The 13002-nt window shown below is 37.6% G+C and overlaps 1 protein-coding gene across 3 annotated transcripts in view; it reads left to right on the top strand.

Moving 5' to 3' along the window:
* SUGCT (succinyl-CoA:glutarate-CoA transferase) overlaps positions 1-13002 on the top strand; it is an 880365-nt gene that overhangs the window by 216543 nt on the left and 650820 nt on the right. For 2 of the 3 annotated variants that reach the window (XM_075558175.1, XM_075558177.1), the window contains exon 9: positions 6733-6828. The exons of the other annotated variant lie outside the window; for it this stretch is intronic. In XM_075558175.1, coding sequence (XP_075414290.1) covers positions 6733-6828 — 96 coding nt within the window. The remainder of the gene's footprint in view (positions 1-6732; positions 6829-13002) is intronic. 3 annotated transcript variants of the gene reach the window in all.

The following is a 13002-nucleotide window of genomic DNA, read 5'->3' as shown; positions in this document are numbered from 1 at the left end:
TCATTACTTCTATTTACTTTTGCTATTCTACGCTTCACAGCACAGTTTTAGATTCTCTTTCTTTTTGCTCTTTCTAGTTTGCCTTTATTTTTTTAACTAAACCATACTTGAGCTTAACTAGTAAAAAATGCTGTCTTGTACATTATGCTCTTATGTAAATAATGCTTTTTTGGGTTTGTCCTTTCATCACATTTATGTGAGCGGGACCCCTTGTAGCTCAATGGGTTAAGCACTAGTATGCGAACCACACAGCGACAGTACAAGCCTACCAGCTGCTCTGGGGAAGGGGTTGGCAGCTGTCTGCGTTGACAGTCTCTGAAACCCTACTGAGCAGTCAGTTCTAGTCTATTGTACAGTGTCTCTATAGTGTCCACTCCATGGCAGTGGGTTTGGTTTTGGGTTTATCTGGATGGGATCAGATTGACAACAGCAACTGGGTAGTTTGGATAGGAAATGTAGTTGGCAGTCTGCTTATGTTAATGGTGGGGGAATAACTCAGAAAAGGAACAGGGTTATGTTTGCACAACTCAAAAGAATGGAATAAATGACACTGAATTGTACATGGAGAAATTGCTGAATTGGTGTATGTTTTGCTGTGCAAACTCTGAACAATAACAACACAAAATAGGTCTTAAAATTATTCTGAAATATGTACATTGTTCACTGCATCAGTTTTAGTTCCTGACACTTTCTCATCGTGCTTTAATTACATTGATATTCTTTCATTATTTCCTCTATATGCTGAGCTCTTTTCTGCCTTAGACATTCATACTTTATTTGTTTATAAAGTACTTTTCCATCTCCTCTTTTAAGCCAGCGGTTCTCAACCGGTGGGTTGTGACTTTTTTTGGGGACTGAACGACCCTTTCACAGGTGTTGCATGATTCATAACTAGCAAAATTACAGTTATGAAGTAGCAATGAAAATAATTTTATGGTTCAGAGTCACCACAACATGAGGAACTGTATTAAAGGGTCACGGCATTAGGGAGGTTGAGAACCATTGTGACTTAAGCAGACTCCTACAGCTATTTGTTTAGTTGTCTTTTCCATTATTCACTACTTCAAAGAGGGTGATGCTATACCTTTTTTATGTACTTATGTGTACTCATTAGCATAATGATGTATAGTAGCAGTACTCAGTAAGTATTTTTTGAATAAATAAATAAATAAGTAGCAACTAGTGTTTTCATTCACTCATTAACAAAATTGTATTCAGGCTCTATGTTTCATGCTATGAGAATTTATAAAGGACTTACAAAATATATGTTTTACCCTGAAATAACTCCCAGTTTATCAGGAGAGTCGGGTAAGGTAATATCGGAGCATGGGAAAGGCACTGTTAGAATAGGGCAAAGTTCTGCCACCAGCCAGTTGTGTCATCTCAGATATTGTTTCTCTTTTCTGTTTTGAGAAATCTACCTTTAAAACTAAGGGTCAGAATTCAACTAGGCTTTTCTAAAGTTTTGGTTCTCAAGCTTCATGTGCAATTAGTGGTATACCAAGTAAGTGATTGTGTCTCATTCTCTAGAAATGCTGATTCAAATGATCTGGTGAGCCTCCAGAATTCCTCAGTTGATTGTGATACACAGCCAGGTTTGAGTGTTTTAGCTTTGATAATTTTTAAGTCATGTTGGAAATTAAGATATCTTAAATAGCAAGGGCAATATTTTTTGCTAATATGGTAAGCAAATGGGCTTCCTGGAAAAGATGGCATGGGAATGGATTTTGAAGAATGGGTTGGGGATATGGGTAGGTTTAGAAGAGGCATGGTTGGTGGTCATTCACTCCCACTGCAATTGAGTCATTTCTGAGTCAAAACTACACTGTAGAAAAGAGTGGAACTGCTCTATAGGATTTTTGAGGCCCTGAATCTTTATGGAACTCTTCTTTCTCCTAGAAAGACTAGAGGTTTTGAACAACTGACCTTTACATTAGCAGCTCAATGCTTAACCTATTGAGCTACCTGGATCCCGGTGGATGGGTAGCCCAACTTAACTGGAAGTCAGATAGCATGCAAAAGAACAGGAGTGGTGGTGGGAATTTTCCTCCTCTGGTACAGTGGAGCGTAGGACTAGTCTTGATTACCCCATTCTACTTGTCACAATTGGTTGTCTTTTAAGTGACAAGAGTGTTACTGCAGCTTGTAAATCATTTGGTGCAAGTTAGTGTCAGTCACCACGGGGCTGCTTTGGGATTTAAGTGAGCATATTTCCCCTCAATCCTTTTGGGTCTGTGCCCTTTGAGATTCACATTGGGTCTGTGCCCTTTCAGATTCACTTTGGCCACTCCTTTGATTTTCTGGTTACCAATTTTCTAAATACCATGCAACTCACTATGTTATCTAAAAATAATAGTTTTGCTGTCAGAATAATTATCATTAAACCAAAGTTCACTTTCTTATTTAGATGAGACTGTATAAAAGCAACATTTGAGTAAATTACATAGCGTCCACTTGATGAAATAATGAGCCTAAGTTTAGGGGACAAAAGTAATGATCTAATGCAATATTTAGAATGGATATACAGTATGTGGTTATTAACCTAAAAGTCACATCTTGCATTCTTTTAATTTGTGGAAAGTTTGTCATTAATTACCAGGAAACCTCTGCTTTTTCAATAATCACATCATAGCTGTTGACTTTTTCTTCCTTCCCTCTTAAAATAGATCCTTGTAAATAGTAGATTACTTTCAGACTTGTAATGCCTCTTTAAACATTGGGTTGCTAAGTTTAGCCATATTGATCTCTCTTTTTTAGTAGAGTTATTATTTTTTCCCATCTTTGTCTCTGAGTAGCTTTTATATGACAACTAGCTTAAAAATCTCTATTAAATGGCTCAAGTAGAAAGCAAATGTTTTGAGAATGATGATTGCAACACATGTACAAATGTACTTGACACAATGGATGTATGTATGGATTGTGATGAGTTGTATGAGCCCCCAATAAAATGATTTTAAAAAGTCTTTTTCAATTCCACTGTTTTGTCGGAGCCTGGTAGCTCTAAAATGGTTGTTTATTTTTCATGATTTACCACTTAATGAAGGAAATGTATTTGCTTCCCCACTTACAAACAATCTGAAAGACTTTACTCACAGTCACTCTAACTAATGTTGCTTTTAATAAATTTTAATAAGTAGTTGTCAAAGATAGTTTATCAAGGCAAGGTCAGAAACACAAAAGTCAAAAATTGAGAAGAATGAGGTAGCAGGTAAGACTGACGTAGTGAGGATAACCTCTAGTTAAGACACCAGCTCTTGCCTGTTCTTGACACCCTTTAAAATCAGGTTAGATTTTAGAGCTTAATCTCTAATCATGTAACTAGTCCATTATCTTATGCAGCTCTGAGTGGTCAAGTGACTATCAATTGGCTTTTCAATTAGAAGATTGGAGAAATAGAACTATTATTTTTAATTAGAATAGCACAAAACCTATTGTACTAAATGGGCACAAATAATTATTTTTCTTAATTTGAATTATTGTCCTCCAGTAACACCAGTTTTCTTTGACATAAAGGTAAAAGAATTACAACATAGCTAGATCAAAAAAATACCTCTCACATACAAGACCTTGAGACTAGACAATTTCCCCAATTTCAGGAATAGTCTTCATTAGGAAAGAATTATATTGCGTTCCTTTGTGTTTTTTGATCTGGAAGACTCTTAGAAGATTCATAGTGTCAGAAGGGTAAACTTGGGCAGAGAAAAACAAACATTCCCCTCCCTGCCATTGAGTAGAATCTGGCTCAGAGTCTTTCCGACCCTGTGGGACAGAGGAGAACTTCCCCGTGGGTTCTAGACTGTCATCTTTCTCTCTTGGTGTGACCTTGTTCAGGGCCATTTAGAGTTCTATAGAGACATTACCTGGGCTGGTGTTGCAGGCCTTCCTCTGCTTCACCCAGATCATTTGGGATTATTAATGGCTCATGTATTTGAAAAGGTTTCACGTGTCATTTGATTTGGGAAAAAAAGTTCAGCTTTTTAAAAAAGTTTGAAAATTATTGATTTAACTCAAATCCCTAAGATTTTGTAAAGAAAGTATCCTAAGGCCAAAGAAGGGAAATTATATACCCATAGTTGTACACCTATTTAGCTGTTGACAGAAATTAGAAACTGAATCTAGACCTTCCATGTAGGACGTTTTTATTACAAAACACTGATTTGATTTTCCATTTAGAGAGACTCAGAGTGCTGCATGAAATGGTGATTAACACTAGGCAGCCCCAGGCAGCCTTGGAATGCTCTGTGGTTCAAAGGCCCAGGACCAGATGGAGGTCCAGAAGTGGATGACTCAAAGTTTATTAGTTTTGCCACCTGGAAGTACAGTTGAACCAGTTGCCATGACGCAGTTCCAATTTTTGTCAGAACAGTAAATGAACATAAAAGTGAGCATGATCCTCATGAACAAAGTAATAGAGCATAGTTGTTGGTGCACGGGGACCCATCCTGGCTTGCTGGCCAGCAGAGGGCAATGGCAAAGTAGGGTGCCAGACCCTTAAAAAAAAAAAAAAAGAAAAGAAAAAAGGATTGTTCCAGGAACGTATCTCAATTTTGGCTATATTTGAATTTCTAGCCTCAGGTTCCAAATAACATCTGATTACCTAGAATGGAATGATGCTCAGCTGCCCAGAAATGTCCACCCCCAACTCTGAAAACTATGGAGAGTAGTTTAGGGTTATGTGCTTGACTGTAACTGAAAGTTCGGCAGTTTGAACCCACTCTGAGCTTCCGCAGAAGAAAGGCGTTGGAATCTGTTTCCAAGGTGACTTGAAAACCTCATTGAACACAGTTTTCCTCTGAAACTCAGGGGTCAGGCCGAGTTGAAACCAACTCAATGGCGACAGTCCAGTGGTGTGCGGGGAGTTGCTGTTTTCTCTCCTCTTTTCCAATTGCTTCCTGTGAGGGTACTTCAAAAAAATTTGTGGAAAAATCCATGATCTCTTATTTACATTTTCCACGAACTTTTTGAAGCCATCATAATTCTGGATCTTGGTGGCATAGACATTCTCTGGACAATTAAGCTCTGTGGGAAGGGATTTGATCTCATTCAGTTTTAAGTTCTCAGTGCTTAAAGCAAGGTACACACAAGAGGTAGTGGTTATCTAGTCCAGAATCCTGACACTTTGGTTTAGATTTTGTGGAAAGCTGCATTTGTTATTTAGTTTGTGTAAACACATTTTTCTTTTCTTTTTTTTCAAATCTTTTTATTGGGGCTCATAAGGCTCTTATCACAGTCTGTACATACATCAATTGAGCAAAGCACCCTTATACATTCGTTGCACTTGTCATTCTCATAATTCACCTTCCACTTGGGTTCCTGGAATCAGCTCAATTTCCCTTCCCCCCCATCCCCCTCCCTCCCTGATCCCACCTCTGGTCCTTTGATAGTTTATAAATAATTATTATATCTTATCTTACACTCCCCGGCGTCTCCCCTCACCCACCTCCCCATTGCCCATCTCCCAGAGAGGAGGTTACACATAGATCTCCGAGATCGGTTCTCCCTTTCTACACCCCCTTACAAGTTTTTCTAAACTATTCAGAAGAATAGTTACATTGACTGCTAGTGGGGGCTGAGAAAAGAGCTAATTGATTAGACACTGGAATAAAAAATAGAAACTGATCGTTGTATGTTCAGATATATCAGGAACTTTAAAATGTGCTTCTTCATTTTGATCTTTTAAATTACTGTTTCTATGATTTTGAAAAAAAGTGTTCATCAAGAGAAACATAATAGACAACATTTTCTAGCATTTTTGGACCATGAATCTTTCTTTCTCCAGGGAATATGCTGGAACTGGAACTATCACTATGGTTTCCAGAAGCATATTTTCTAAAATACAGACATAATAAATACTATGATTTTGAATATTTTGTTAAATCTGAAAGAAAAATATAGTGAAATTAAGGAATATGTCCAGGAATGATTACTTTTCTGTTAGTGTGGAGTTGAATTATTTTAAGTTTTCAGGATCTGTTCATGAGGCGCTCTACAATTCAGAAGTTGACACTAAGGCTTCAGAGGACCCCTTTAATAACTCTATGGGTCACAGAGCCCTAAATGAGTACAATGATGGGGACTGGGATCAAGTTGAGAAACACACAGTAATTTTTTGTTTAAGTGAATAAGATTCAAAATGGGCCAGATTTACTGCTTTAAGCAGTACCAGAAAACCGGATTAAATAGACTTAGCTCCTGGTAACCTGGTTTCTTGCTTTGGTTCACCTGCTTGTTGAATGGAAGGTACTGGTTACAGATGCATTTTGTTGTGCTTTATATGCTAAAGGCCACAGCAAGCTTTGATCTGCTGAGTCAGCCTCTTCTTTTCAGGAGCTACATGTTTACCATTCAGTTTCTCAGTTGAGGAGTTCAGGTGGCATAGTGGGCTATGCTTAGTCTTGCTAACCAGAGGCCAGCAGTTCCAAACCACCTTCAGATCAAGTGGGCAGTTCTACCCTGTCCTATAGGTTTGCTAAATATAGGAATCGACTCACTGGCAGTGAGTTTAAAAATTATTTTCATTCATCACTTGACCATTACTTAATCTCATTCAGTAGTATAATGTTATTCTTCCTTTATTTAATCATATGAATGGCTGTTTATTTCCTAACCTGCTTGGTAATTTTACCTTCCCTCCCCTTCCACAATAACATTAAGTTAAATAAAATGAGAACTTTCAGACTACAACATTCAGGTAACCAGGATTTTCTTTCTTTTTCTTCTTTTTTTCGGTAGGTGGCATGTTTGAGCCAGGTAGCTGCTAATTATCTTATTAGCCAAAAAGAAGCACAGCGTTGGGGCACAGCTCATGGGAGTATTGTTCCTTATCAGGTAAGACCACTACAAGGCTGTGCTAATACAATCTATAGTTTTTTAATAACAAGTTTGGGAAAAGATTTATGTTAAAAACACCTTCTGGGTATTCTTTAATACATCTTTGACTGCCTAGAGCAAAGTTTTGCTGTTCTCTTTACTTGCACGTTTTGCATATTTCTTCACCAAGAGAAGATTAGTAACGAAATACTTATGGCTCACAAGAACATGTTGAAAGTGAGTGATTTTTTTTTGACTCACCTGATGGTTTACTTATTTTCTCCCCAAAGAGACATTGACTGTAGCCATTTGATAAGGCATTTTTTGTTTGTCAGGCCAGTTATAAACCAAATGTTACCTACCTGAGTTAACAATAGTATTCTCATAACATTGGAGTAAAATGAAAATCTGTGTGATGCATCGTCATTCCGAAACAAAGAAGATGGTTAAGGAGCTGCTGTTCTTTATGAAGAGTCTAAAAGGGTTCTTAGAATCCATGACTTTGATGAATATAAATGAATATGTGAAGTAAAACAAATTTGATCCTTTCAAACTCTTAATTTTAGTTTAGCCAGTTGGACTGTAACACACTATAATCATTTCTATTTTTCTTTGTCATATATTCTTTACTGGATTGTAAGTTTAAAGATGGAAGTCATTTGCTGTTAGTTGCCATGAAGTTGACTTTAATTCATGGAGACACGATACACAACAGACCCAAACACAACCTGGTCCTGAGTCATCTTCATCTCACTAAATATTTGTATCCATTCTTGTAGCTCATGTGCTAGTTTATCTCACATAGGGTCTTTCACACCCCGATTGACTCTTCAGTTTACCAATTATGATGACTGGTGGAAGGTTAGCAGTAGAGGTGCCTTTCCATCAATACATCATTTCCAGCATCTGGTAGATGCGCTTACTAGGTATCAACTGAATACTCATGGAGCAGAGGAGTTAATTTGATTGTAGTCACTTCCTTGATGGTGCTCTCGACAGACAACATAGAAATCAGCATTTGCCAGGAAACCTTTCAGTACTGTAAATCACCCTTTTAGTTTTAATAACATGATTTCTTTGGGCAAAATTTGTTTCTTTCTTCTTAACAAAAAATAAAAATTTGAGGGAATCTAGAATTGTCCACTCTCTGTTTCTGTTTATACCCCATTTGCATCTGAGACATTCACTTGTAGAACTGATCTTGACACACATGACTACTCTGATGTACTTTCAACTGTGGAGACAGTCTCTTTAATGATGCCTTTCTTTTCTTTGTTGCTTCACGGTCACCAGCAGTAATATGTTGCTTCCTCACTTTTTAGCCTTTTATGGTTGACCCATGACCTGCTCACAAAATGTACTGCATTTTGTAAGTGGTTAGAGATCCTATGATACATTCTTTTTATCTTTCAACTGTGAAACCTGATATGTAGACTACATGCTAGATGGATTCAAAACCCAATTCTGGATCCTTGCTAAATGTTCTTTCAGATGTGATTGTATTACTTCTGACAAGATAGCACTGTGATGTCATTTTGATTTCCTTTATCTACTCCACACCAATACTCTTTCCATCAAATTTGTTTCCATCTCTCTAAGGGATCACATAAATTAATTTAGTCTCATCATTGATAATGATATTTTAACAGAGAACCATGCTGGAATTCATTTCAAGAAATAGAAATCCAGGCTAAAGTTTTTCATGTAGTTGTAGATAAAATTTCAGAACAGGAGGATTTAATAGTCTAATTCCAGAACATACTACCTGGACAATTGGGTTCAAGCATAGGCTTAATCTTATAGTTTACTTTTTGCTAATATGTATATTTAATAGAATGTCTGCTTTTTAAAAGCTTTGTGTAGATCTCAGTTATTCCTCCTCAATATAATCATTACCTGTTGGCACCTAAAACGCTAGCATTCAGGCATGTTATCAATTATTTCACTATGAGGTGAGGAGAAATCTAGAATCATTGACTTTTATTATGGAAGGTAAATGACACAGTAGAACCTACGTGTATTGTCTTTGTACATATGCAGAAATGTAATTTAACTGGTTGAATTGTCCCAGTCACACAAACTAGATCTTGTTCTTATTTTATCTTATTGATTGCAGCTTTATATCTGCAAGAAATAAGAGAAGACCCACTAAAGTCTCTCAGCAGGAGCTCAGAATTAATTTGTTTCCACTTGTTTGGGCATTAGATCAGCTCTATGATTAAGGAATAAATGCAAATTTAACTTGAATGAAACTTGCATGCCAATATGAGTCCTAGAGCTGCTTATAGACCCTGTCTGTTTTCAATTTTAAAAATAGTTTGGCAAATATTTTTATGGGTGAATGCCAGGATAATTATAATTAACTTTTTATCCTAATTATAGCTTGCATCTAATTTGAGTTGTCTGAGTTTTGAGCTGAAAGTGTATATATAATAGGAAGCCCTGACAATCTCACTTCCCTCACACTTGTTGAATCCTATCTGAAATATCATGAAGGTTGAATGGGTGGAATAGAAAATTCTGAAAAGTGGTGATCCTTTGTTTCCATATTGTATTCATGTTGTTTTTAAGTTCTCATGTTAATTATCCATTTGTATACTCTTCTGCTCTATTTTTAGGCTGTCACTAAAATGAGTAAGCTTTATAAATGTAGACTGAACTTAGACAATAGTTTTGCTATCTATTGGATATTTTACTAGCAGTTTTTCTGAGAATTTAGATTTTAAAACTAATTTTTAGGTTTTAGTTCTTTTGTTGTTCCATTACCAATGACTCTTTCCTTGAGAAACCGAAGTACACAATGTTCATGTTAGTATTTTTAAACTAAATTTTATTAACTTTTCTGTTGTTGAAATATACACATATAATCATGTACCACCTTAACAGTTTCTGCATATACTATTTAATAATATCGAGTACATTCTTTGAATTATGCAACCACTCTACTTTTCTGAGTTATTTCTCCCATATTAACATAAACCCACTGCCCTCTGTTTCCTATATAGTCTTTCTAGTTGATGTTGTGAGCTTGAGCTCTTATAAATAATTCTTAGAAGAGTATAGTGCTCAAGGCAGATTAAAGAAATAATTTAAGGAGAATACTTATTAAACTTTAAGACAAGACAAAGACATCACTCATATGAGGATGACCCCTGCCATCAGTCCCCTTTCTCCATACCCAATGCCATTAGCTCAGTTATTATCTCTATAGATCCAACATCTTGGGATTCATATACTAGGAACCATACAAAAAACCCCAAAAACACCCAACTAGCAAAAACACCACAGATAACCAACAACAATAACAAAATAAACTAGAGAAAAACCCCTATTGAAAATAAAGTAGACATATAAAAAAACCAGAACAAATTTAAAATCGGTCAAAAGGGATATAAAATAATAAGATATTAGGTTTTAGCCTAACTAACCACCACAAGTCACTTTCCACTGCATGAAAGCAAGGGTATTCACATCCCTGGTCCATCACCAGAGGGAACTCACTGGAAGCTCAATCCATGTGTGTTTTCCCTCCCAATGTTCCCACTGCTTTTTTTAAAAAAATGGAACAACTTTAAAATGGGTCAAAAGGGAGAGCAAATGATAAGGTGTTACATTTAAACCTATGGTAGCTACATCTACCATCCATCGATTGTCAGTTTGTTTTACTGTGGTGGTTTGTGTGCTGCTGTGGTGCTGGAACATATGTCATTAGTATTTCCAATGCCAGCAGGGTCACCCAAAATGAATAGGTTTCACCAGAGCTTTCAGACTAAAATCAGACAATGTAGAAAAGATTTGACTCCCCACTTCAGAAGATGAAGCTTCTGAAAAGCTATTCATAACTTTGAAACATTGTCAGATATGGAAGACCCAATGTATGGAAGTAAATACTGTCAGAGATAGTGTTGGAGGATGGGGCCCTCAGGTCCAAGGGTGCTCAACATGTGACTGAGGGGAGCTGATTTCTCAGAGTGGAGGCTTCATGATCTTCATTTGCTGATGGGGAATGACTCAAGGTAAGGAGAAACAGCTACAAAAATCTGCTAATAATTGGAATTTGTGAAATATGAGTCTAGGAAAAATGAAAGTCATAAAATGAAATGGAACGCATTAAAATTGATATGCTAGGCATTCGTGAGCTGAGATGGGCTGATATTGGCCATTTTGAATAAAAAATCATATGGTTCGCTATGCTGGGAATAAGACAAGAGGAATGGCATGGCATCCCTTGTCGAAAAGGATGGTTCACAATCCATCATGAAGTGCAATGCTGTCTGTGATAAGATTGTATCCATCTGCCTTTATGGAAATCCAGTCAATATAGTTCTTATTCAAACGTAGGCACCAGCCATAAAAGCTAGTGGTGAAGAATTCTACCAGGTATTTCATTGGAAATTGATCAAACATGCAATCAAGATGAATTGATAATTATTGGCCATTGGAATGCAAAAGTTGGAAACAAGGCCAAAACAGTACTTGGAGAATACAGACTTGGTGCTAGAAATGAACCTGGAAATTGCATGATAGAATTTTGTCAAATCAACAACTTATTCATAGAAAATACCTTTATTTCTTAACACAAAAGGCAACTGTACACATGGACTTCTCCAGATGGAATATACAAAATCAAGTTGACTATATCTATGGAAAGAGATGCTGGAGAAGCTCAATATCAGCAGGTAAAACCCAGCTAGGGGAAGACAGTGGAACAGACCATCAGGTGCTTACAAGTAAATTCAGGGTAAAGCAAAAGAAAAATTTAAAAATTCCATTAATCTATTCCACCAGAATTTCAAGAACATCTCAAGAACATATTTGCTGTATTAAAAAATAATGATGGAAGACCTAATGAACTATGGGAAGACTATCGTTCATGAAGAAAGCAAAGATTATTAAAAAGACAGGAAAGAAAAGATCAACATGGATATCAGAGGAGACTCTGAAACTTACTGTTAATCATTGAGCAGCTGAGGCAAATATAAGAAATGATCAAGTCAAAGAGTTGCATAGAAAATTTCAAAGAACAGTTTGATAAGACAAAGCCAAATATTATAATGGATTATGCAAAGACCCCGAATTAGAAAACCAAAAGGGAAGAACATGCTCAGCCTATCTTAAAAGAAAGAACTTGAGGTAGTTTATTGTGCCAACCTGGCTGATGGACACATGCGGGGTTAATTGAAAGGCAGAGGGATAAATGGCTCCTTGAGCCTTGCTGTTTGAGTTCTCGGGTCTCTTGCTTTGTGATGTCAGACCAGGGTGCAACTGCCTTAGTCAGCTCCCTGCTTCAGCTGGCAAGGCTAATTTCCTGTAAGACATCCCCAAGGAGAAGCCACATGGACCTACCTTGATGCAGGCCTGGGTGCTGGAGCAGCTGTGTGGAGATCCCTGCCAGTGCTGAGATGCTTACACGTTCACTGACTCGGCTTTTCTCCTGAAGTTGATGTCATAGTGTGTGTTTTGTGAGATGGAGGAGTACTTTGTGGACTAGTGTTGGACATATGGGTTACTGTTGGACTTGTGGGCATGGGCAGCACTGGGTTGGGATGTTTTCTTGAGGTGCACTTAACTTTTATATAAAACTCTCTATATACATATGAGTTTCTGTAGACTTTTGTTTCTCTAAAGTACCCAGACTAACATAGAACTCAATAGAAAAATCAAGCCTTGAGTTGCAATACTGAAAGATTCTATGGGCTCTCTGCTCCTCCTTGTGTGCCAGACAGCTGCTTCTCCTGTTCCCATGCAGTCCCATCCGCATCCCAGAGACAGGATGGTGAAGGGCTGAGTGAACGGATTCGGCCGCATTGGGCGCCTGGTCACCAGGGCTGCTTTCAATTCTGGCAAAGAAGACATTGTTGCCATCAATGACCCCTTCATTGATCTGAACTACATGGTCTACATGTTCCAGTATGATTCCACCCACGGCAAGTTCAATGGCACTGTCAAGGCTGAGAATGGGAAGCTTATCGTCATGGGAAGGCCATCTCCATCTTTCAGGAGTGAGATCCTGCCAACATCCAGTGGGGTGAGGCTGATGCTGAGTATATTGTAGAATCCACTGGTGTCTTCACCACCATGGAGAAGGCTGGGGCTCACTTGAAGGGCTTTGCCAAAAGGGTGATCATCTCCGCCCCTCTGCTGATGCTCCCATGCTTGTGATGGGCATGAACCATGAGAAGTATGACATCT

The sequence above is a fragment of the Tenrec ecaudatus genome, chromosome 9, assembly GCF_050624435.1.
Source record: "Tenrec ecaudatus isolate mTenEca1 chromosome 9, mTenEca1.hap1, whole genome shotgun sequence".
Classification (NCBI taxonomy): domain Eukaryota; kingdom Metazoa; phylum Chordata; class Mammalia; order Afrosoricida; family Tenrecidae; genus Tenrec; species Tenrec ecaudatus.
This window is presented reverse-complemented; position numbering and strand designations above follow the sequence as displayed.